The sequence below is a fragment of the Labeo rohita genome, chromosome 23, assembly GCF_022985175.1.
Source record: "Labeo rohita strain BAU-BD-2019 chromosome 23, IGBB_LRoh.1.0, whole genome shotgun sequence".
In the NCBI taxonomy this organism is placed as follows: domain Eukaryota; kingdom Metazoa; phylum Chordata; class Actinopteri; order Cypriniformes; family Cyprinidae; genus Labeo; species Labeo rohita.
Window position 1 is genome coordinate 20,629,841 of NC_066891.1, and position 27,305 is coordinate 20,657,145.

The 27,305-nt window shown below is 35.6% G+C and overlaps 1 protein-coding gene across 2 annotated transcripts in view; it reads left to right on the top strand.

Moving 5' to 3' along the window:
- The window catches only part of dnmt3bb.1 (DNA (cytosine-5-)-methyltransferase 3 beta, duplicate b.1), a 48,924-nt gene that overhangs the window by 14,994 nt on the left and 6,625 nt on the right, over nt 1-27,305 (top strand). The window contains exons 3-18 of one of the 2 annotated variants that reach the window (XM_051095835.1): nt 343-493; nt 2,765-2,853; nt 4,695-4,838; nt 6,938-7,057; nt 7,804-7,962; nt 10,196-10,303; nt 10,888-11,029; nt 16,149-16,289; nt 16,827-16,871; nt 18,497-18,576; nt 18,924-19,036; nt 19,904-20,087; nt 20,186-20,270; nt 21,758-21,903; nt 26,084-26,174; nt 26,886-27,034. In XM_051095835.1, the coding sequence (XP_050951792.1) occupies nt 343-493; nt 2,765-2,853; nt 4,695-4,838; nt 6,938-7,057; nt 7,804-7,962; nt 10,196-10,303; nt 10,888-11,029; nt 16,149-16,289; nt 16,827-16,871; nt 18,497-18,576; nt 18,924-19,036; nt 19,904-20,087; nt 20,186-20,270; nt 21,758-21,903; nt 26,084-26,174; nt 26,886-27,034 (1,947 nt within the window). The remainder of the gene's footprint in view (nt 1-342; nt 494-2,764; nt 2,854-4,694; nt 4,839-6,937; nt 7,058-7,803; nt 7,963-10,195; nt 10,304-10,887; nt 11,030-16,148; nt 16,290-16,826; nt 16,872-18,496; nt 18,577-18,923; nt 19,037-19,903; nt 20,088-20,185; nt 20,271-21,757; nt 21,904-26,083; nt 26,175-26,885; nt 27,035-27,305) is intronic. The other variant, XM_051095836.1, reaches the window with a different exon arrangement.

The following is a 27,305-nucleotide window of genomic DNA, read 5'->3' on the forward strand; positions in this document are numbered from 1 at the left end:
TAGTAGGTAAAATATTTTCTGTCATCTTATTACAAAAGAAAGAATCGAGGGGTCAAGGTTGGTCTGGTTTACGTTACCCAGACTCTGGTGCTAAATATCACCATTTATTAATAACCATAATGGGCACTGTGTTTTATAGTGGCAGTGATGTTGTAGAGATGTTTGGACCTGCCCACCATGAGTATCTTTTTTTATGAATGAGAACAGTAAACACTTGTACCCTCACACACCCATTTAGCTGTGCCAGGTGATATGGGAAGTAGTCCTGTTGTTGTTCTGTTTGCTTGATAGTGAAGATTGTTAGTTGTGTAAATGTTGTAAACACAATGTTTCTGCTTTTAGGCTGCTGTGAATGGAGACATGTCGGTGGGAGAGGGATTGTCAGAGAACGACAGCGGTCTGGAGATGACCAATGAGAACAGCCCGCTGACTGCTGCAGAGCCACCTTCACCTTTCTGCCCCAAACAGAACGGAGGCGCAGCCTCACCCGCAGGTACACAGACCTGTTTTAATCTGTAAATTTTCATTTTATCACTAGTGCTACTGTTATCAACATAATTCCTGTAAAATTTAAACGTGTTTTTACATGTGAATGCTAGGAATCCTAATGATTATGACAGGAATTTAGACAGTAGCAATTCTGTCACGCTAGAGCTATCTTAAAATGAATGTGGCTATACTTTTTGAGTAGCATGTTTTAATGTTTATCCTAGTGCAGTGCCTTAGCTTTTTTGATGTTTTTACAAAAGTATTTTCAGTGGAACAGTTTTACAGACAGTGTCAAAAATGTGCTTAATTATTAAATTATTAAAGTCCACTTCCAGAACAGAATTTTACAAATAATGTACTCACCCCCTTGACCTCCAAAAAGTTAATGTCTTTCTTTCTTCAGTCGTAAAGAAATTGTTTTATGAGGAAAACATTTCAGGATTTTTCTCCATATAATGGACTGATATGATCCCAGATTTTGAATTTTCAAAATGCAGTTTAAATGCGGCTTCAAACGATCCCAAATGTGGTTGTAAATGATCCCAGCCGTGGAAGAAGGGTCTTATCTAGCGAAATGATCGGTTATTTTTATAAGACGGTTAGGGTATGTCAAAAAACTCTGATCATATTTTCTCCCTCAACTTCAAAAATCATTTCAAAATCACTCTACATTGCTGCAGAAGTACCGACCCAGTCTTTGAAAAGTAAGCATGCAAAGAAGATCAAACACCCTTAACAAAAAAGGTGAAACAGCGATATAGGACGAAGTCCTGAAGTGGTGGGAGAACATGAGATGGAAGTTTTTCGACATACTCTAACTGTCATGAACTGGAACAAAACAGAGTTCAGGCAGAACAAAACAGAGTTCAGGCAGAACAAGACAAGACGAGCGTTTGAGATTACTTTAGAAAAAGTATTTAAATTGTACTTTTTAATGAAAATAACAGATTGTTTCTGACAATCTGACCCAATAAGACCCTTCTTCCTCAGCTGGGATTGTTTACAACCGCATTTGGCATCGTTTGAAGCCGCATTTAAACTGCATTTTGGAAGTTTAAACGTGGGGCACCTTAGAAGTCCACTATATGGAGAAAAATGCTGAAATGTTTTCCTCAAAAAACATATTTTCTTTACGACTGAAAAAATAAAGACATAAACATCTCGGATGACAAGGGGATGAGTACATTATACGCAAATCTTTGTTTTGGAAGTGGACTTCTCCTTTAAGGTCGCACACAGTGTATTAGCTCACTTTCAGAAAAAAAAACTTCCTGATAATTTACTTACCCCCATCTCATTTGAGAAGAAATTAAGGTTTTTGAGGAAAACTTTCTAGGATCTTTCTCCATATAGTGGACTTTAAGGGGGATCAGCGGGTTGAAGGTCCAAATTGCAAATTCAGTGGAGCTTCAAATGGCTCTACACAATCCCAGTTGAGGAAAAAGGGTCTTATCTAGTGAAACAGTAGTTCATTTTCCAAAAAAGACCCTATATATATATATATATATATACACATTTTAGCAATAAATGCTCATCTTGCACTAGCTCAACCTAACACATTTCGTAGTCACTTTGGAAAGGTCACACATGATGTAAATGGAAGTACCTACCCAGTGTTTACAAAGTGAACATGCAAAGAAAGTCAAACACCCTTTACAAAACAAGGTAAAACAATGTCGGACTATTTTGAAGTTGGAGGAGAAAATGAGATGTACACAGACAAAGAACTAACCGCGCTTTACCTTTCCAATGTGATTACGTAGTGCGTGAAGTTGTGGACGTGCATCACAGAGCTAGTGCAAGATGAGCATTTGTGGTTAAAAAGTATATACATTTCTAATTTCATTTTTTTAAGAAAAGACTGATCATTTCACTAGATAAGACCTTTATTCCTCGGCTGGAATCGTGTAGAGCAAAATTGGACCTACAACCCATTGATCCCAATTGAAGTCCACTTTATGGAGAAAAATCCTGGAATGTTTTCCCCAAATACCTTAATTTCTTTTCAGCTGAAGAAAGAAAGACATAAACATCTTGGATGACATGGGGGTAAGTAAATTATTAGAAAATTTTTGTTCTAGAAGCAAACTAATCCTTTAAGTCAGATTTTATATTACTGTTACAAATACTGCATACTATCCTTCAATGCAAAGGAATTAATGAACTGATTACTGGTGTTTACATTTCATAACCAGGTAAGCCTAGGATAAAGCATTGTGCAGTAGAAGTGTCTGAAATTTTTTATACCTCGTCATGAACTCTCTTATTCTTTCAGATGAGAGTGAGAACAGCATCAGAAGAAAGAGATCTCGTAAGCGCTCAGAAACAGAGGAAGATAGCGCCTGGGATTCCTCCTACAGTGAGGTGAGAATTTACACGCTACACATCTGATCTTATCGCACAGTGACAGAACGGTCCACATTCCAAAGTTCATTTTGCTGCGGTTTCCAGACACATGGCTGCAACAGGACAAAAAATGTTGGTTTACTAAAGGATTTTTCTTTTAAATCAATGACAGTATTCTTAAATAACTGAGAAGAGAAAAGTAGTCATAATCATAGATGCATCCATTCATTCACCACAATTACATTCATAAACAAACATCATGAAACCTATCTGAACAGATGCAGAAAAACACATAGAAACCTGAGTTTGGTATCACGTTTGTGGTCCTCTATGCATTATCCTCATAATGAAGTAAGACTTGCATAAGTTCACATTGTGCAGCATTCCTACCACCCCTTTAAACAAACACTCTGCCACACACATGCGCGCTAACTGCAAACTGTGTGCATGTATATGCATGTCTATGTGTGTGTTGTTGTGATGCATATCAACACATTTCACTCTTCAGGGTGATAAGAGCTATTCATTCTCCACTGTAAAGACTCCTTACAATCAGATAAATCATGATAAGCAGAATTGACTATTTTATATCTGTTCTGTAGTTTTCCTGCTTATCTGTCCTGCGCATCAAGTGCAAAGAGAGAGAAAAAAAGCCAAATGTAGTCAGATTATGGGAATTCATGTAGTTTACAGACTGAGCAGGTGCTGTACAGGTTGCCTTTAACCTTTTTTAAGGTAAAATGATCAAAATTAGTTTATAAATTAGTTTATAAAATATATTGTTAAGCTCAGTACTTGACTATTCCTGTTTTTAAAGTGTAAATATGCAACAAAAAATATTAATTTAGAAAGAATAAATCATTTAATTTCAGCAATGTGATGATATAATATAATATAATATAATATACAATTAACAATTAGTAACAATTTATAGTAAGTTTTCAGTTGTTAACATTAGTTAATATGAACTAACAATAAACATTACTTCTACAGAATTTTGGAATCTTAACTAATGTTAATTTCAACATTAATACATTTTTAAAATCAAAAGTTGTATCTTTTAATATTAGAACTAACATGAATATGAACATTTTATTAAGTAACATTAATAAAGTAACATATAATATATATATATAATATAAAATGACCACAAAACCAGTCATAAGTGTTTTTTTAAACTGAGGTTTATACATCATCTGATAATAGCTAAATAAAAAAGCTTTCCATTGATGTGTGGTTTGTTAGGATAGGACAATATTTGGCCGAGATACAACTATTTGAGTATCTGGAATCTGAGGGTGCTAAAAAATCTAAATATTAAGAAAATCACCTTTAAAGTTGTCCGAATGAGGTTCTTAGCAATGCATATTAATAGTCAAAAAAAAAAAAGTAGTGCTGTTGCGCTCCGGGCATCCCAAGTTCGCGTCTCGGCTCGTGGTCCTTTCCCGATCCCACCCCCCCCTCTCTCTCCCACTTTGTTTCCTGTCATTGCTATACTGTCCTATCAAAAAATAAATGCGAAAAGGCCAAAAATAAGTATTGTAATGGAACATGATCTTTACTTAATATCTTAATGATTTTTGGCATAAAAGAAAAATCGATGATAATTTTGACCCATATAATATATTATTTGCTATTGCTACAAATATACGCGTGCTACTTAGAACTGGTTTTGTGGTCACAAATAAGTTGTTTTATCCATGTAATTACTATAATATGTATGTATTATTAAAAGAAACTATTGACATAAGCAGTTATTAAAAAATAAATAGCCACTCAGTAGTGATTAAAAGTCAAACCACTAATCATTATTTTCTCTACATATTCATCAGCTTACTGTAACAGCATTATGGTTTCAGGAAAAGGCTGACGTTGGGTCCGGTTGTGAGACGGGTTTGCGGCAAAGGCCTCGTCCAAGGACTATTTTCCAGGCAGGACTGACAGCTCACAGTAAACCCCACAACAGAGAGAGGGGGCATAGCAAACAGGATCACAGCAACCTGGTAATGCTCACATTTGCACAGACAAAGCCTCTTTATTCTTTAGGTGAATTTCTGTCCATCAGACACACTCAAATCAAGGCCTACGTACAGAGATCACCCTCGCGGCTGATTAAAGCTGTCATGCCACTGTCAGCTCCTCGCACTTAACTCAACACCTTTAAGTTGATCTGTCGATCACTGTGTCTTTATGTTGTCAGACATGTGTACCCCAGCCAATCAAAACAGTGATCTTGGAAATTCAAGTAGGGAAAATCACCCCCGCTCGTCCTCTTCAATATGTTATGACATTTTTCCATAGTTTTGTCTGTGTTGTGGTGAAATGAGCAAAGACAGACAAAGTGTGTATGGCATTTAGGTTTGGAAAGAATTTAAAAAACTGTTTTAAATTGAAAAAAAGCAAAATATATTATAGAAATATAAAAATATAAAGTTAGTTTGACCAGTTGACCCGGCTGGTAGGGACCTGATTAAGCTGGAGTGTGTTTTCCAGAAGCATTGTTAGCCAACTATGCTCACAAGTTCAGTCATTATCAGCGAACAATGGCAAACACCAACCATGGATGGAACTAGAGCTCTTGGCCTGTGGTTGGCGCTGATTTTAGACAGTTATACACCATTATCAGCATATGCTGAAGTACGTTCGTCTCTTGTCATCTCTGAGAGAATATGCACCGTCAATGCAGCATTAGAAATCTTCGTCAGTTTTTTTACTTTCACTTTCTGTATAGTGAATTGACTGAAGTTAAGAAGTTAAGACCTTCACCAGAATAACTGTTGCGCAAAGTTTGCACGTTGCTTGTGTGATATCCATTGGCTCGCATTCGTGGTTTAAAACAGAAATATTTCCAGTATTGCGACACAACCCTCAAGCGTAGCTATGTATCTTAAACGCAGCGAGATGTGAAAGAGGAATCAACTCGGTATTTCGCGCTGTCTGAAATACGTCTCTATGCTTGTGCACACTTCGGGTGTGTGCAAGAACAGCATGTATGTTTCAAATTGAGTTCTGTTTTGTTTCTTCTTGTGTATATTATATACACTACCGTTCAAAAGTTTGGGGTCAGTACATTTTTATTGTTTTTTTTTTTTTTTTTTTAAGAAATTAATACTTTTATTCACCAAGGATGTATTAAGTTAATAATTAAAAGTTTATTAATAAATAATTAATGTTAATAATAATGTGTTAATAATAAATAATTTACATTGTTATAAAATATTTATATTTTGAATAAACACTGTACTTTTTAAACTTGTTATTCATGAAAGAATCCTAAAAAAAAAAAATCACACGTTCCAAAAAATATTTGGCAGCACAACTGTTGATATTATCCAACATTGATCATTCTAATAATAAATCCGCATATTAGAATGATTTCTGAAGGATCATGTGACACTTAAGACTGGAGTAACAGCTGATTAAAAATTCAGCTTTTCATCACAGGAATAAATTCTATTTTAAAGTATGTTAAAATAAAAAACATTATTTTATATTGTAAAAACATTTTGCAATATTACTGTTTTTTTCTATATTTTTAATCAAATAAATGCAGCCTTGATGAACATAAGAGACTTCTTTAAAGACTATTACAAGTCTTACTGACCTCAAACTTTTGAACGGTAGTGTACATATATTAACAACACTGTGGCATGCCATAACTTACCACAAAAAGTCACTTTGACTTGTCTCACAGTTTGTAAAAACACATAAAATGTGTGCTGACAGAAATGTAGTGGCACTGGAAGTCTGTCAGAGCAGCGACATTCCATTGTAACTATCCTTTTCATTTTTTATTTGGTTTTATTTTATTATGTGTTTATGTTTCATTTAATGTTTTGTTTTGTTTATTTTTTATTTATGTACTTATTTATTATATTTATTTAATTTATTTTTATTTTATTTGAGTTTTTGTTTTCTTTACGTTCTGGGGGTTTGTTTTCTTATTTGTTGTGTTTTGATTTTTTTTTTAATATTTTGTTTACATTTGCCCCATATACATTCATTGTAACTATTTTGAATTTGATTTGATTTTTGTTGTGTTTTAGTTTTGTCGTTTATTTTGCTTAGCTTTACTTAGACTTGTTATTGTGTGTGTTTGTAGGTTTCTAGTGTTCCTGAGGGTCCCGCACTGGAGCTCATGGAACAGGACTCTAAAGACTCGGCACAGAGCAGCACCACATCCACCTCCACTACTGACACAGTCAGCCAACCTGAGTACAAGGTACCAGTACATCTTACACACACACACACACACTCCTATCCTGTCATGTCCCGTTCCTCTTTATGTTCATGCTCAAACAACATGCGAGTACCTATATTTGTCCACCTGCCTCTGACATGTAACAGTAACCTCACAGAATGACTCTGTTTGAATGTGAAGATAACAGCCTTTGTTCTCATGGTGAATTCTCCTTTGCATGTCACTAAGACAGGCAGCTGCGTGCTTAGAGAGCACTTATGACCAAGACAAAGAGGTCTTGAATGGGGGTTTTGCGGGTTGTAGCGTCGGCTAAGTCACTGTTGACCACAGACTCATAAATACTCACAGACACTCGCACAGGTGAGGAAACAACAGGGCTGTTGAAATGGTCCTGACTGATTAAGAGTCATGCTCAGACAAGCTCAGTGTCAGAGGTTTCGCGTGTGTCTCAGTCCAGGCTCAATCCAGTGCTACAGAGCAAGTGATTTTCCTTTTTGTTTAACTGGATCAAAGAAATCAGTGATAATATTAATTGTTCATCTTATTTAAATGGATAGTTCACCCATAAATTAAAATCTACGGGTTGAAACCTGTATGAATTTTCTTTTTCTGTGGAACACAAATGAAATTATTTAGCAGAGTGTCCAGGGAACAAAAAGGACTGAAAAGCATTTCTTCCTAAAAGACTTCTTCCTAATACGGGTTTCATTAAATAGAAAATATTAAATCATATTGAACTGTGTCTGATTTACATTTCTGCCCCTCAGGATAATAAAGGATTTGGTATTGGAGAATTAGTCTGGGGCAAGATAAAGGGCTTTTCTTGGTGGCCAGGGATGGTGGTGACTTGGAGAGCAACAGGGAAGAGGCAGGCCTCCCACGGGATGCGCTGGCTACAGTGGTTTGGTGATGGGAAATTCTCAGAGGTAACAAACACAGTAGTTCATACTAATAGCTGTGAAATTTCAATAATGATTTTAGTAGCACAGCAAAAGCTAAAATGCCATTGAACATACTCCTTTATTTTAAAAGTTAAGTGTTAATGTAAATTAGGGCTGGACAATTTTTCAGATTTTATCGATTCATTCGAATTTAATGTTTTGGGACAATTTTATTTTTTATAAATCAAGGAATTGTGATTTTAAATAGAAATATTACCAAACGTTAGAATTAGACACTTTTGACAGGATGCCAGTGATAAGAGTAAAGAGAAAAGAATGATCCAACCGCATGTCGACGCATGTGATTAACCGCTCACGTGTGACACGCTCATATCGCTAGGCGCCATTCACAAAGAATGCACTTTTATTTGGACAAAGATGCAACGTGGGCAATGGAATAGGAAAAACATGCAAGAAGATTAGAGTGATCACCGCATTTTGAAAATGCTGTTTCATGCATGAGACGCTGCAAGAGACGTGAGTGCAACAATCAAACGTGTCCATGTTTACATAGAAAAAACAATGGAAAAGCAGCGCAATCAAATAAAACCCCTGTGAGGAACTACTGCTGTATGTCTGATATTTTATGTTTGCATCATGGTGACAAGCTGAACGATGCCATTCATTGTTTTTACAGAACATTTATAGTTAATAATAGTCTACTGGTGTTATACCTTCAGTTATTTTGAATTTAAATTTCCTTGACTTTTGAGATTTTTTTTTAAGCATTTTCCTTGTATTATGTCCTAACATATAATATGTATAGTTTGTACAAGATGTATCTGTAGTTCATGCATCTTTTCTGCAAAGATATTTAACAAGTGGTTTGCTTCACATTTCTATCATGTTGACAACTTCAGGTGTGGTGCACTTGGACTAGAATTTTTTTAACTAGAGGGTTAATAAAGAAAAAGTTACTGAAATCATGTTGTAGGTACATTTTCAAGTTGACTGGTTAAAAATCGTAAAAAAATCAAGAATTGGTCAAGTGTTCTGAAAAAATCGAGAGTTAAATTTTTTGCCATATCACCCAGCCCAAATGTAAATTTGAATTATTTACATTAAAATAATGGTAGGTAGTAGTAGGGCTGGATGACATGGCAAAAAATGTAAATCACATGAAGTTGTCAACATGATGTAAATGTTAAACAGATCACTTGTTAAATATCTTTGCAGAAAAAATACATAAACTACAACTACATCTTGTACGAACTTGTCCTATACATATTATATGTTCAGAAATAATATGAGCAAAAAGCTTTTAAAAAAAATCTCAAAAAAGTCAAGGTAATTCAAATTCAAAATAACTGAAGATTAAGCACCAGTAGACTGTTATGGACTATAAATGTTCTGTAAAAACAATAAACAGCAGCTTTCAGCCTGTCACCATGATGCAAACATGAAATATCAGACATAATAGTAGTAGTTCTTCACAGGTTTTTTATTCGATTATGCTGCTTTTCCATAGTTTTTTCTATGTGAACATGGACACGTTTGACTGTTGCACTCGCTTCTCTCGCAGCGTCTTGTGTATGAATCAGCATTTTAAAAATGAGCCGCTCAAGTTAAAGAAGTTCACCGTGTCGCATCTTTGTCAACACAAAAGCGCATTATGTGTGAATGGCACCTAGCGATGTGAGCGCGTCACACATGAGCGGTTAATCACGTGCGCCAATATGCGGTTGGATCGGGGTTTTTTTTTCTCTTTACTGTTTGCACTGGCATATTGTCGGAGTGTCTAATTATAATGATTGGTAATATTTCTATTCTAAATCGTGATTCTTCGATTTAAAAAAAAAAAAAAACTTGCCAAAACCTTAAATTCAAATGATTTGATAAAATCAGAAAAATCGCCCAGCCCTAGGTAATAGTATTTTACAGTATATCTTCGAGATTACCATAATTTTCACAATAGGCATACACCAGTATTTTCACCAGGCTTGATCAGGTTTAAATAAACTACAGCTGATGGTGGTGACATCACTTGAATACCACATGGTAATACTGATACTTTATACCATATATATATATATAAGAGCTGGGAAAGTAAATCAATGCATCACAAATCAAGAAATGATGTATATTTAGAAACATAATATATTATGAAATATAATATATCACAAACTTGTATTAATTACAGGGTCATGTTTTGAATATCAAGCATTCTTGACTTGAACCCTGGTTGCTTTCTGACCCTGGTGTCATGTGTATCTTGTAGGTGTCTGCTGACAAACTTGACTCCATCACAGCCTTCCCAAAGTTTTTCAACCAGTCATCCTACACCAAGCTGGCCTCCTACCGCAGAGCAATCTTCCAGGCCCTGGAGGTGAGAGCAGACATCAGTCTATGTTCATTGTTCTATAACACTTACAGACAATTGTTGCCTATGGGGCAGTTAGACACAACAATACAATTTACAACATCTTTAGTACATTTAATAGAGGATGATTACAGAAATTTGCACCTGCTGTTCTGAAATCTTGGAGGCTTTACTTGTACATTCTGAGGTTTGTATGTGTTTATGTGCGAGATAAAATGGGCAAACACTCATCTGGAAAGTCTGGAATTCCCCAGAGGTTCCTTAATTATCTCTCTGTGAATCGTACCTCCTAACAAACTTAACAAAAGCGTCCAAGTCCAGACATGCACTAGAACGACAGGACTGGTTGTACTTTACTTACTCTCTCTCCCGCTCTCTCCCTGTTGTTGTACCCCCCCCTTTCGCAGTCTATACACCATGATTAATATCTGCAATTTGTCTCCTTTTCCACGAAAAGGATAGTCTTACTGAATGTGTGTTGTTTTAGACACAGTACACAAAGTTGATTTTATTCCACTGGAGATTTTAACTGGATGGTTTCTGTTTTCTTACACTTACTCTGACACACTGTTCTCCCACTGTGTCCTCAGGTGGCTAGTATACGAGCAGAGAAGACTTTTCCTCCGTGTGAGTCTGACAGTCTTGAAGAACAGATAAAGCCCATGCTTGACTGGGCTCATAATGGCTTTCTGCCCAAAGGTCAGGAGGGCCTGAAACCCAGAGAGAATGCAGGTGAGCACATGTCAGATGACTGCCTTGAGTAAAGGGTCAGCTTGGGGTCAAATATAACACTGACAAAGGCTTAAATGCATGAGTATCATTGCATTGTATTACAAAGTATTAATCCATGTAGCGTTCATTTTAACCAAATATAGCTCAAGAACCAATGTTACAATTTTAATTCACAAGGCAATTCTGGTAGAGCAATTTAGTCAATAAATTGTTTTGTTATGGCCAGTAACTGATAGATGGCCAATATTAAAATTCTGTACTATTTTGTATAAATAAAATTATAATAAAACACTAAAGACTAAAACCAGACATGAATTTAGGCAACTCAGCATTATAATGTACAGTATGAAAAATGCATATTAATTTTGAGATTTGCTAAAAATAACATTTAACAGTATTATTTAATTTTTAGTGTTTTGAAAGGTTCACTTTGCGTGAACATTAGATTAAAATGGAAGCCCGTTTTCACCACTGAATAAAAAAAAAGGTTTTTTTATCTCACAATTCTGAGAAATGAAGTTAGAATTGCGTGATATAAACTCGCAATTGTGAATTATAAAATAAACTCGCAAATTGGAGTTTTTTCTCAGAATTGTGAGATATAAACTTGCAATTGCAAGTTATAAAGTCCAATTTTGAGGGGAAAAAATGACTGATCAGAATTTTGTTCTCAGAATTCTAAGAAAAAAAGTCCGATTTGCAAGTTCATATCTCGCAGTTCTGACTTAATTTCTCAGAACTGTGATTTTGTTTTTCACAATTTCCAAGTTGATTTCTTCGGATCGTGACTTTATTTCTCAGAATTGCAAAGTTATTTTGCGCAATTCTGACTTTATAACTCGCAGTTGCGAGTTTGTATCACAGTTCTGAGAAAAAAGTGAGATTTGCGAATTTATATCTTGCAATTCTGACTTTATAACTCACAATTGTAAATTTATGTCACTCAATTCTGACTTCATTTCTCAGAATTGCAAGTTTATATCTCAGAATTTTGAGTTTCTCACAATTCTGACTTTATTTCTCACAATTCTGACTTTATTTTTAGGATAGTGATTTTATTTCTCAGAATTGAAAATTTATTCCACGCAATTATGATTTTATAACCCGCAATTGCGAGTTTATATAACGCAATTCTGACTTTATAATTTACAACTGCAAGTTTATATCACATAATTCTGACTTAATTTCTCAGAATTACGAGTTTATTTCTCACAATTCTGACTTTATTTCTCAGGATTGTGACTTTATTTTTCAGAATTGCAAGTTTATTTTGCGCAATTCTGAGAAAAAAGTCTGATTTTTCTCGCAATTCAGAACTGCGAGTTTATATCTTACAGTTTTGACTTTATAATTCACAATTACGACTTTATGTCTCACAGTTCTGAGAATGAAAGTCAGAACTGAGAGATGTAAACTCGTAATTGTGAGAAGGAAAATTCAGAATTGTGAGATAAAAAGTCGCAATTACCTTTTTTATTTTTTATTCAGTGGTGGAAACAGGCTTCCATAGATTAAGATAAAACTAATCTAAATGTAAAAATTCAGGAAATGATCTTGAAATATTCAAAATTAAGAGATACCAAAAAATTCATACTTTTCTGTATATTGGCCAGTAACCAATGTGGTATCGTTAGTTTGTTATCGTTATCGTTATTGGTATCATTAGATGTCCTTAGCAAAAATGGCCCAGAAAAGTGAAGTTAGCCCTGAGAAAAGATGTAGCATCATTTGCTTGTAGATGCCACTTGGTTTGATATTTTGTTATTAATACGATGACATTCAGACAAGTGCTCTTTTTATAGCCACTAAATACACAACTATCAAAATACAAGACAAAATATCAAAATAAAAGGGTAATGTGAACCAACGAGACAACGAGACAAGAATAGGCAAACCTATAAAAACGTGCTTAAACCGTTAGAGTGGTTTCTGCTGGCAGAATTTCAAGCATTGCCAACTTATTAAGTCATATAAAGTGTAAGCAACAGGAAAGTAATTTAACTTGTTGGTCAAGTTTTTCTCCAGTTATCAAAGTGGGAATGTTATGAATTCATTTGTAGTCTCGGTGTAGTTGACCTCCAAGACCTATTTTTTTAAGATTACATTTAACAGTGTTATTAAAATATTAGTGTTTTTTTTATCTTAACTTTAAATGGATGTTAGATAACGGTGGAGTAATCCAAATGTAAAAATTAAAATCAATATCAACAAACACCGATCTGTTAAAAAATCTCAAAATAAAAGACATTTATATATTTTATATATACTTTTGTGATTAAAATAAATCAAAATAGCAAAAGAATGAATAAACAGGAAGTTACATAGAATGTATATAACCTTGTAAACAAAGGGTGTTTAAATTCTGTGGAAATTTACGGCTGTCAAATCTTTGTGGTATTGCCTTAGGCATCAGGGCTCAGACAGGTATTGGCAACTTACGCTCTCACACTCACTGGCTTAGCGTGTCTGATCACAGACCTTTATTGGGATTCTTTCGAGCTGGTCTATCAGATTTAAATGTATTTTCCTCGAGTTTTCAAGAGAGCAGGATGGACTTCACAATGGCTTTGGAGGGTTTCCGTTTTATTAAACTGAAGCCTCATCATTCAAACATACAAAAACCAAAAACAAAACCAAAAAATGCATGCATTTATGTGTATTTCCTTAATGTTTCTGGGAAATATCAGGGGATTTCTAAGTAATTTAGCCGTTAGATTCTTAGAAGTGTGAAGTATATTATGTCTTTCCCTTTCTACTGGGAAAAAAAACAGTGAGTAATAGATCAGTTCAGTGACTCTTTTGTGTGCATAAACCCTGCCTAGCGTGTTTACATATTCAGTAATTATGTTTGTTTTCTATTCATTTTGTATGACAGTGAAATTTGTGCTGTTTAGAAGGAGCACTTTTTAATAAAGAAACTTAATTAGGAGAAACCTCATACTTGTTTTTCTACTCCCCGACATCACATTAACTTAAGGCAATATTCACAAGCTGAGCTGGTGCAGACATTTGTTGGCAAGGTTTAGGGTGTTTCATCTCATTTAAACAAGTTCATCAGGAGCTTTAGTATCTTTCTAAAACATTATGGTTGAAACTTGACTAACAACTATTTAGTTTTTTGACAGTCATCAAAAAAAGAATAAGTGTTTTCATATAGTTGATAATCAAAAAACCTAGGGGTAATTACAGATGTTTCAGTTTAGCATCAAGACACTGAAAATATTTTTAACGACTGTGGATGAGCAAGCAAAAATGCTTGTCTCTGGTAGTGTGGTTTTACAGTCGAATCAGAAAGGGGAAATAGCATATCTAATTACTTTACGACTTCATAGACGGCTGGCTTTTTTCCACAGAGATTACAGATGTGCTTTGTAAGAGTCTAACAGCTGCCTGTCTGCTTGCTCACAAGACTGTATATCTCATCATTTTTGCACAAAATCAGAAGAAAAAAATATATATTTTGGTTAAAGAAAAATAAGCTTGTTTTAAGATTATTAAGATTTTTAACTGTGGCATCATTTTCATACCAATTAAACACATTTCCACCCAAATTTGCATTAATGTAATGGTAAAAAGTAATTTAATTAACATGTCTGGACACAACAATTGATAAATGATTTTTGACAAACAATATTTATATTTTTATATAAAATGTATTGAAATTAGCATAAATAAATACTACAGGTATTACCATGAGTGTACATGCACTAATTTTAATATACATATTATACGACATACTTCTAGTCAAAAGTTTTTAAACAGTAGGATTTTTAATGTTTTTTATAGAAGTCTCTTCTTCTCACCAAGCCTGCATTTATTTGATCGAAAGTACAGCAAAAACAGTACAATTCTGAAATATTTTTACTTTTTTAAATAAGTGCTTTTATATATATATATATATATATATATATATATATATATATATTAAAATGCAATTTATTCTTGTGATTTCAAAGCTGAATTTTTAGCATCATTACACCAGTCAGTGTAAGCATCATTACACTGAAGACTGGAGTAATGATGGTGAAAAATTAGTTTTGATCACAGAAATAAATTACATTTTAAATATATATTCTAATAGAAAGCAGTTACTTTAAATAGTAAAAATATTTCACAATATTAATGCTTTTGCTGTATTTTGGATCAAATAAATGCAGGCTTGGTGAGCAGAAGAGAATTCTTTGAAAAAATCTAACTGTTTAAAAACTTTTGACTGGTAGTGTAATCTAATATGTGACCCTAGACCACAAAACCAGTCAATTTGAGCTGAATAAACAAGCTTTCCATTGATGTATGGTTTGTTATGATAGGACAATATTTGCCCGAGATACAACTATTTGAATATCTGGAATCTAAAAATTGAGAAAATCACCTTTAAAGTTTCCAAATTAAGCTCTTTCTAATGCATATTACTAATCAAAAATCAAGTTTTGATATATTTACAGTAAGAATTTTACTAAATATCTTCATGAAACTTGATCCTTATTTAACTTTCTAATGATTTTTGGCATAAAAGAAAAATCTATTATTTTGACCCATACAATGTATTTTTGGCTATTGCTACAAATAAACCCCAGTGACTTAAGATTGGTTTTGTGGTCCAGGGTCACATATGTATATCGGGCACTTCCGAGGAGGAGGCAAGGGAGGCAGAGTCTCCTCAGAAAAGCATATAAATCACTTGTTTTTCTAAAGTAAAACTGTCCAACACCAGCAGATAAAGTTACAGCAGGAGGCCGCATCTCTCTCGCCTCCCCTGAGCCCACTGAGTTTTAACAGACCCTCTAAAGCATGTGGTGAGCTTGGTGGGGGGTAACTGAGAATGAATAGGAGATGCCTCCATCGCGATATGACTGGTTATGTTTGGCTATGATTGGTTCACGCGATAAATCCTGCCTCTTGTTTTTCTGCGAGGAAATAAAGTTAGAGTTTAACTGTGACCAGTCAAGTACCACTTTAAATGTTTATCTGTAGTGATTAGATCATTCTTGATACCTACTTTAGCTAGCTGCTGAAGTAGTTCTCACAACACAGTTGTGAAATGTCATTATTCACAGTTCATGTGTGAGCATGTTGATTGTAACAGTGAGTAATGTAAATCCACTTGTGTCTCTTCCAGCTGAGTATTGTGTTTTTCCCCTGGCCTCAGAGAGCTCAGCGCTGCTGGACTCCAGCCCTCCGGAGTTCCCCCCCTCTGCCAAAAGAGCTCGACTCAGCCTCTGTAAGGCCAAACCTGGCACTGAGGACGTCTACAGCAGAGGTTAGACCTCGCACATGTGCTGTTATTCATGTTCATGGGTGACAACAGATGCACACCAAATGTGATGTTAAAGACTTAGTTCACCCAAAAATGAAAATTCTGTCATCATTTACTCACTCCATAAGACTTTTGTTCATCTTCAGAACACGAATGAAGATCTTCTGAATAAAACCAGAGATTTCTTTTTCGTTTTTTCTCGTTTAAAGTCTAGGACATGTTATAGGTTTGGAATGACATAAGAGTGAGTAAATGATGACTGAATTTTCATTTTTGGGTGAACTGGCCCATATGTGAATGCAAATGATTAACTTATGTCTAAATGGCCAAATTCCTGTATGAAATCGTGCGTGACAAGATTGTGAGTGAACTCTACAAGTGCCTTTTTTATTCTGCAATTCTAAACAATTAATTCAGCCGTACAGACCTTTTCAGACAATGTTTAAAATATACTTTTGTGTAATTAAGTAGCATTGGACTTCATTGAGCTTTAATTCTCATAATGTGTTCCTCATGAATGACATTTCATCTGCTTTTCAGAACAAATGGTCCATGAAGTTTTGAAGAATCACAGAAGTATAGAAGGTGTGTAATGTTTCTGCCTGTTACAGGTGCTGCTTTCACCCATTAAAATACATTAGGGGCCATTTACACAGAATGCATTTGCGATCGAGATGCAGAACAGCAGAATGAACAAAAAGGCTTCAAAAGACACAAACACAGCAGTCAAACTTGTCCATTTAGCATGTTTATATAGAAAAACAAAAGCGGAACAGTCAAATGCAAAAATGTGGTTGCAAACAGTGCTCCGTCAAGCTGCATTTTTGTATCGGGTGACTCAAGTTTGAGTCCTGGCTCCAGTTCCCTTTCCATTCCTGTTGTCCTCTCTCTTCCTCTGTTATTTCCTGCATTTCACCAATATGTTGTCAAATAAAGGCAAAAAATGGCAAAATATTCATTACCACCACATAACAGCACTAAATGCCCCTGAGTCTATACAGCATTATGAGCAAACTATAGCCAGTAATGATGGATTATGCTGGTTTAACCAAAAGGTTTTGCTTGCCCTGCCAACATTTTCACTAGCTCTGTCACAAAAAAGCTACTATTTAATAAAAATTAGCAAAGTTACATGACTTGTCCCAAACTTTATTTTTTATAAAATTTAATAAATTTATAAAATTTATGCTGCACACACATTTGCACACCATGAACACACACCCAGAGCAGTTTCCTGCAGCGCCTGGGCAGTAGTTGGGGGTTTGGTGCCTTGCTCAAGGGTCTCACCTCATTTGTGGTGTTGAGGGTGGAAGAGAGCGCTGGTCATTTACTCCCCCCCACCTACAATACCTGCTGGTACAGAGACTCAAATCCACAACTTTCTAACCATTAGGCCATGACTTCTCCCTGCCCCTTTCCTTGTCCCCCTGCCTTTTAACCTTGCCCCGTCCCCTTTCCCTTCCCTTGCCCCTTTCCTCTTCTCCCTGCCCCTTCCCTTGACCCTTGCCACTTCTCTTGCCCATGTCCCTTCCCTTGCCCATTGCCCTTACTCCTTGCCTCTTCCCTTGACCCTTGCCCCTGTACATTCCCTTGCCCCTGCCCCGTCCTTTCCCTTGTCCCCTGTCCCTTGCCCCTGTCCCCTATCCCTTCCCTTACCCTTTCCTTTGCCCCTGTCCCTTTCCTTGCCCCTGCCCCCTGTCCCTTCCTTTGCCCTTATCCCCTGTCCCTTGACCTTTGCCTCCACTTTCTACACTTCCCTTGTCACTTCCCCTGCCCCTGCCCCTGTCCTATGCCTCTTTCCCCTTCTCCCTCTCCCTTTCCTTGACCCTTGCCCCATCCTTACCCCTTGCCTCTGCCCCATTTCCCCTCCCTTGCCCCATCCCCCTTCTCCCTGCCCCTTGCCGCTTCTCTTGCCCATCTCCCTTCCCTTGCCCATTGCCCTTACCCCTTGCCTCTTCCCTTGCCCCGTCCCTACCTTGCCCCCTGTCCCTTGCCCCTGTCCCCTATCCCTTCCCTTGCCCCTTCCTTTGCCCCTGTCTCCTATCCCTTCCCTTGCCCCTTCTGATGTACAGTTATCGTGTTTATTAGACAACTAGATTAGGAGGCAAGGAAAGAAATTTCTTCAAGACAGGATGCTTGTAGGAATTAGTTATTCTTGTGTTTTGACTCATCTCTCAATATAATGTCTGCTTGGCTTTCTCCTGTTTCAGAGTTCTGTCTCTCTTGTGGAAAAACGAGAGTGGCGACCTTTCACCCGCTGTTTGAAGGAGGCCTTTGCCTAACATGCAAGGTAAGCATTGACCTTATCCTCCACATTCTCATAACACAACACAACTCGAGAGTCTGGGAACGTGGTTCTCCAACACGTGCTGACATGATTGCTCATAAAAGTGTCAGACAACAGCACTCGATCTTTACACCTGGACACCGGTAGTGTGTCTATCGATTACCTAAGGGGAACAAAGGAGGTGCCATGGATGTATGCATTTCGCCATAGATCATTTCCATCATCGCTGCATTATCCTGTTACACTCTGTTTGCAGAAACATGATACATTGCTTCAAACAGGGATTCTTGTTGGTAGGACACTTAGATGTTGAAGTTATTTAGACATATTTTTATTTGTCTATGTGTCAGGATGTTTATTTGGAAATCTCCTACATGTACGACGACGATGGCTACCAGTCGTACTGCACCGTGTGCTGTGGCGGCAGAGAGGTGCTGCTCTGTGGAAACGCCAACTGCTGCAGGTACGAAACCCAACGCATGCTTCTCACGAACTCGTTATTGTCCCACAATCTCTTATTCAATCTCGCATTTCATTTCACTAGCGTCTTGGCATTTCGTCACACATCACTTCCATAACCGCCCAACCACCTTCCCCCCCTTCACAAGCTCTGAGCCGTTCAGATATTTACGGTGTTCACTTCCTCATCATTGACATATTGGCTTTCGTTAAAGGCGAAGTGTGTAATTTATTTGCCATAAGACACAAACGGCTGCCAATCTGCCTATTGTCTGACAATTTAGAATAGTGGCATTATCAGATTTCCCTCTTATTTATTTCAGTGGACATTTGCCAGTTTTGATGAATCAATTGAACTGGTTACACTGATAATAACATTTCAAGGAGTTGTTGCATGTTAGAATAATGCAGTTTTGTTCCAACTGTGTTTTTCGAACCTAATGCAGTTGTAGGTACAGTGACATATGCACTCTTTATTTGCGCTATAAATCAATGAAAGATTTTAATCATATCAAAGGATTAGTTCATTCCAAAATTAAAATTTCCTGATAATTTACTTACCCCTATGACATCAAGATGTTCATATCTTACTTTCTTCATTTGAAATGAAATCAAGGTTTTTAAAGAAAACATTCCAGGATTCTTCTCCATATAGTGGACTTCAGTTGGAAGGTCCAAACTGCAGTTTGGCTTTTCAGACTCAGGCTGCTCAAACAAAAAGCATTGTTTTGAAAGTGCCATAGTGTCAAATAGCTTGCACGTTAAAATTAAATACTAGGAAATATTTGAAAAAAAAAACCCTTCACCTTTAACACCGTCGGTTTCTTTTGCCTTTTTAAAAGCTGTCTTTAATCAGTGTCTCTGCCTGCAGGTGTTTCTGTGTGGACTGTCTGGATATTTTAGTGGGAGCAGGAGCAGCCAACAGCGCCCGTGACCTCGACCCATGGCGCTGCTACATGTGTCAGCCTCTGCAGCAGTACGGCGTGTTAAAGAAACGCCACGACTGGAGCCTGAAATTACAAGAGTTCTTTGTCAATGACAATGGACAGGAGTTTGTGAGTCTTCCATTAATCCTTACACGGAGGGAAATACTCTGTTTGCAAAGCTGTAAATTTTGAATTATACAATAAATATACTTTTTATTTTCTTTCAGGAAAGTCCAAAGATTTATCCTGCGGTCCCGGCAGAGCAGAGACGTCCAATCAGAGTCCTTTCACTGTTTGATGGCATTGCCACAGGTTAATATGATCTGTCTTTGGATTCTGTATTTACCTTTTCTGCTGAAACTGTCAGTAATATGAAGAGTACTTGTAATATAATGAATTTATATTTTAAAACACTTGTAATCAGACTACAGTTACTTTTTTAATAAATGACATGATTACATATTATTTACACAATAGTAATAAATGAATCATAATTTATTGATTCTCTTTTAAATGTTCCTTTCTAAAATAGCCTACCACTTATATACACTCAGAAAGTCTTCCAGTTTTCGCACAAAGACAAAAATATTTTAATAATTAAGTATCACATTTACATGTTCACCGTTCTCTGATGTTGGTTAATGGTCACATGACATGCAGGTACACACATAAAATATTTCACTTCATAGTAAGTGTTTTCATTTCGTTTATGTTATTTTGACATGATTTTTTTAATTTTACATTTTTATAATTTAATAAATAACTAACTCACAACCCCCCTGTAGTTTCTTTATGAACCCTAGTTTTGAAACATAATGTAATTTTTAATGCACTTCATGTTGTTAATTACAACAAACATACATTTTCTTACTCTTTTTATGTTCATATTAATATGGTAAATAATTATCCTTGTTAATTCAGTGTGATAAATGAATTAGGACAAAAGTAATTAAAAAAGAAGTCTGATTACGTTACTAACTACAGTTTTTGTCATGTAATTTGGAATCAGTAACATACTACAATCTGTAAGTAATCTACCCAGCTCTGGTAATATGTATGTAATATGTGACTTGATATGATATGATATTGATTCAAACCACAAGACTTTTTTCAGGTCTATAAATAATTGTTAAAAAAAAAAACTGCCCAATATATCCAGGTTTTAATAGGTTTTAATAGTCCATTATTCAAATAAAAATGGGGTGAATTAATTAGGGTTAATATATATATATTAATTTAATATATATAAAATTTAGGGCTGTCAAACGATTAATCGTGATTAATCGCATACAAAATAAAAGTTTGAGTTTGCCTAATATATTTGTGTGTAAGAGAAATATGCTATTTATGTACAATATGTTTTTATTTATATATAATATAAATTCTATAAAAATTATAAAAAATACATATATTTGTAAATATTTCTTAAATATATACATGAATGTGTTTGTATTTATATAAACAATTACACACAGTACACACATTAGGCAAACTCAAACTTTTATTTGGTATGCGATTAATCGCGATTAACTGTTTGACAGCCCTAATATAATTATATAATTATTGAATTATTCATTATTAAATAATTATTCATTTTAAATTATTTTAAGTCATGTTGGGGGCCCCTTGAAAATTAAAAAAAAATAACATGCATTCTTATTTTGTTAAAATTTTTCACATTTTCACAGATTCTACAATCTTTATATTTTTGCATAAAACTATATACATGGGACTAGTAATTATGAACACTAATCACTCAGACTTTCATACTTATTATGAATGTTTTTATCTTAATTTAGGCTATCTAGTGCTTCGAGACTTGGGCTTCAAGGTTGATGTGTACATTGCATCAGAAGTATGCGAGGACTCGATTTCAGTGGGAGCTGTCCGGCATGAAGGAAAAATCCAGTATGTGCACGACGTTCGCAACATCTCCAGAAAAAATGTGAGTTAACTGTCATCTGTGTCTGGCTGCTCATATATTGTTTTGTCTTAAAACTCAGCAAAACCCATTTTCGGTGCCACTCTATTTGATGTTTTAACTGAGGACAATTTAATGATTGCTCAGGTCTGTGAGACCAGTTTTACTGCTGTTTTCACATAATCAGGTTTTATATTAACCGAGTAAGACCCAGACCTCAATTCTCTGTTCCCTCATCTGTTTCATTTGATAAAAGACTGTATAGAGACTGATTGGCGCCGTCACCTCGCAGGCCACACACACCTGGCCCAAAGTTATTTGTTTAGTAGCGCGTTGCTTGTCCCAACAGCGCTTGATAAGGCTAATGGCCTCACCTGAGTCTGTTCTTTGTCATCACACCTCTAGGTTTCTGTTTGGCTTTATCTCCCCAGCTCACATTTAAACGCTCAGACACACACAGGGAGCAGCAAGTTGTCTTAAGCCTTAGTGACGGAACACAAAAGCGCTTTCTCCCTTCCTAAATCCCCTCTCCTCAATTCATCCATTCACCGCCTCACCCTCCCATTCAATCACTCATTCACTCACCCATTGTTGTTGCGAAGCTGGATTGGGCGGGAGCGCAGAGAGGGACGCATGAAAGGGCTCTTGTCGTGGAAGAAAAGAGAGAAGGGATATATTGGAGGGGGTTTTTGGGGCCCTGGGCTGGGTTATTTATGAAACACTGAAAGAATAAGAAGGCCTGAAAAGAGTCCAGCTGCAGACACGCTCTCGCACTGGCACACGCAGATGTGCCAAGAGTAAAGATGTGAAAAGGCCGTTCCCACAGGTGTCTGAAGCGTGGGTTTCCTTCAGCAGAACATCTGGGAAGTCTAATTAAATGCCATCTTTGACCTAAGTGACTGGTAATTACACTAAATCAGGGATTTTCCTTATCAACTCAAGGAAGTTCATGTTGGAAGTGTTTTCTGAAAATCTGGAATTCAACATAGAGCGCAATAGGTGCTTTCAGAAAGATAAAACTGTTTAATTTCTTCATAAGGGGGACTGATAATAATAAAAAGAAAGATTGTGTGCTACAAGGTTGTTAATAGATGGTATATGCTTTTGTTAAACCCATCAGCTTGAATTTTCAACTTTTTTAAAACAGTAGAACGCCTAGTGAAAAACTACATTACCCATGATTCTGCAAAGAAATCTCCTCCAGTCAGAGAATCACGACAAGCTAATCGCGCCAAAAGAGCTCTCAGCGACCTACCGCTCCCGTGAGACAGTGCGAATGAAATCCCCCAATGCTAAGTACTTAAAGGGATAGTTCACCCAAAAATGAATATTCTGTCATTAATTACTCACCCTTGTGTCGTTCCAAACCTGTAAGGCCTTCTTTCATCTTCAGAACACAAATTTAGATATTTTTAATGAAATCCAAAAGCTTTCTGACCCTGCATAGACGGCAGCGCTACTGAAACGTTTTATGAATGTGGGATCAGCAAGCTCTCGGATTTCAACAAAAATATTTTAAAGGGAAACTCCACTTCCAGAACAACAATTCACAAATAATTTACTCACCCCCTTGTCATCCAAGATGTTCATGTCTTTCTGTCTTCAGTCGTAAAGAAATTATGGTTTTTGAGGAAAGCATATCAGGATTTTTCTTCATATAATGGACTTTATTGGTGCCCCAAAATGCAACTTCCAAAATGCAGTTTAAATGCAGCTTCAAAGGGCTCTAAACAATCCCAGCCGAGGAAGAAGGGTCTTATCTACCGAAACGATCTGTCATTTTTTTTCGGAAAATAAAAATGTGTATACTTTTTAAGCACAAACGCTCGTGTAGCACAGGTTCTGGCATGCGCGTTCACAACGTACTATTAAATCATGGCGAAAGGTCACGCTGAACGTAGTTGGATCTACAGACCCAGTGTTTACAAAGTGAACACGCAAAGACTATGAAAGTGCAAGTAAGTCAAACGCTGTTTACAAACAAAAAGCTAGAACGTGTCGGATGATTCTGAAGTTGTAGGAAAAAATAAGGTGGAGTTTTTTGCCATATTCTACCTTTTTTAGCCGGAGTACACAGACGATGAACTTAGACGTGATTCGTAGTAGTGATGGAAAGTTCGGATCATTTTACTTTTATTTTATTTCATTCAGCAAAATGAACGCATCTTTTTTTCAAGTCATTTGGTTAATTTTAGTATTATCAGCATCACGTGACAGCCCCATAAGATGAATGAATGACTTGAAAAACCCGAAGACTCGAAACAGGTCAACTAATTCCAGTACAGTACCTAATAGGATGTTGCACATGCGCTACTGAACGAATCACTCCCTGAGACGACTCGTTCTTCCCGAGTCACATTGAAGATTCGTTCAAAATGAATGAATCGTTCAAGAATGACCCGTGGATGCACATCCGAGAGCCTGTGCTACGCAAGCTTTTGTGCTTAAAAAGTATACAAATTTTTATTTTTTTATTTATATTTATAATATATAATATATAAATATATAATTTTATATTTATTTACGATCGTTTCGCTAGATAAGACCCTTCTTCCTTGCCTGGGATCGTTTAGAGCCTTTTGAAGCTGCATTTTTAACTACATTTTTGAAGTTCAAAATCGGGGGCACAATTGAAGTCCATTATATGGAGAAAAATCCTGAAATGCTTTCCTCAAAAAACATAATTTCTTTACAACTGAAGACAGAAAGATATGAACATCTTGGATGACAAGGGGGTGAGTAAATTATTTGTAAATTGTTGTTTTGGAAGTGGACTTTTAATTTAACTCTTTTAATTTGTGTTCCGAAAATGAAAAAAGGGTCCTAAGGGCTTGGAACAACATGAAGGTGAGTAATTAATAACAGAATTTTCATATTTTGGATTTCATATTTTGTATACACTGCCGGTCAAAAGTTTTGGATCAGTAAGAGATAATGTATTTTAAATAAGTTTCTAATGCTCATCAAGGCTGTGTTTATTTGATCAAAAATACAGAAAATATACATTAAAAATCTAATTTTTTCCTATGATCAAAGCTGAATTTTTCAGTATCATTACTCCAGTCTTCAGTGTCACATGATCCTTCAGAAATCATTCTAATATGCTGATTTATTATCAGTGCTAAAAACAGTATTCAGGATTCCTTCATGAATTAAAAGTTAAAAAGAACAGCATTTATTTAAAATAGGAATCTTTTCTAACAATATACCCTACTGTTCAAAAGTTTGGGGTCAGTAAATTTTTCTTTCTTTTTTTGAAAGAAATTAATACTTTTATTCACCAAGTATGTGTTAAATTAATAAAAAAATGATAGCATAGATTTACATTGTTAGAAAAGATTTATGTTTTGAATAAATGCTGTTCGTTTTAACTTGTTATTCGTCAAAAAATCCTGAAAAAAGAATCACAGGTTCCATAAAATGTTTGGCAGCACAACTGTTTCATAATGTTAAATAATAAATCAGCATATTAGAATGATTTCTGAAGGATCATGTGACACTGAAGACTGGAGTAACAGATGATGAAAATTCATCTTTGCATCACAGGAATAAATTACATTTTAAAGTATATTAAAATAAAAACCATTGTTTTATTTTGTAATAACATTTTGCAGTATTATTTTTTTCTGTATTTTTGATCAATTAAATGCGGTCTTGATGAGCATAAAAAACATTTCTTCAAAAAACACTTTAAGTCTTACTGTTCCCGAACTTTTGAGCTGTAGTGTGTGTATGTATATATGCATATTTTGCAATGAATTAAAAATGTTGTGTTTCTATATATATAATCAACATCTTTGATCCATAGTTTTGAATCTCTCTGAAGTTAAATCAATTATGTGATTAGCAGTGCTTTAGGGCATTGTACTTTTTCCCATCATTAAAGTCATTAAATACACAGTTGATTTTCAAATACTTTCATGGTTCAAATCAAAGGTTTGTAATGTTATTCATATTGTAGATGGTTGGTTTGAATCATGGCTTGTAACTTTTTAATGAATACTTTTCAAAAATCCTTATGGGAAAAATAAAATCCTTATGGGCGAAAATACTTCTGGGAAAAATACTTCCAGGCGGCTGAAAAAATGGGTGTTCGCTGTTGCACTCTGTAATAAAACATTTGGAAATGAAACAAATGGATTCTGGTGAGGTGACTGTGTAGTGCAGCTAAGCTAACACTAGATGGCGCTGTTGTGTTACTCAGATTGCTGAATGGGGGCCGTTTGACTTGGTGATTGGTGGAAGTCCCTGTAATGACCTTTCCATTGTCAACCCTGCCAGGAAAGGCCTGTACGGTAAGACGTTATAGCTCTTATGAATCTTATTAAGAGAATCTTTCATTCTCCCACACAAACCCCTAGTAGATTCTATCATTTGTTATGATTACATGTTGTTTTATAACACATGAATTATTATGGTGGTGTGTTTACAGTCCGCTTTGTGGCAGGGTGTTTTTGTTAACTTTTTATTTAAAGTTATCCAGTCATTCATCTATTTTGCAAAACCGCTTTTCCTTTGTCTTGTTGCATGACGGACATGAATAATAGCTCAATTTTTGCAGCTACTTAAGTGGATTTGTGTTATTACTTTTCGTCACACATATAATTTTAGTTTTAATTGTAGTTACTAAGACAGTAAGTAACTAAGACTTTACTTATAAACCATTTAGTAAAACAATGTTTACAAAGTACTTTAAGTCTTAATGTTAAAATATTGTAACTTAATTGAATTTCTAAAAAAAACATACAATCAAGACATTAACCGAAATCTTTTTTTTTTCCTTTTCTGAACATGTAGTTATTGAAATTTCTGGAATCATAAAATGCATTGTGGCTAATTAATACATCAACACTCCTTTCTGTTAATAAAAAAGCAAGTGGCTTTTTCATAAATACAGTAGAAATAACAGTGGAAATATCTTACCTTATATTGGGGGCCTTTGAGTCAAAAAGGCTGAGATATACATATATAAATATATATAAAGATATGCAATTTTTTGTGTTTAGAGGGGACTGGACGCCTGTTTTTTGAGTTCTACCGCCTCTTGAGTGAAGCAAAACCGAAGGAAGGGGAAGACCGACCTTTCTTCTGGATGTTTGAGAATGTGGTCGCCATGAGTGTCAATGATAAGAGAGACATCTCAAGATTTCTGGAGGTAGGAGTTTTTTTTTTTTTTTTTTTACTGGTTACTGTTGTTAGAAGGGCCATTCTACAGAATTGGTCCAAACTGCTGTCCCACAACCAAAAAACACATTTACTAAGATCCTTTTATTATCTACTGAAACCCACAATAATGTTTAAAATATCAGTAATCTTAATATGTATATATAGTATATATAAATAACACCATGTGATTAGCATCTTTGAGCTAGCTTCAAAAGTATCTAAAATTGTCACTACCAAAACAGTCACAACCAAAACATTTG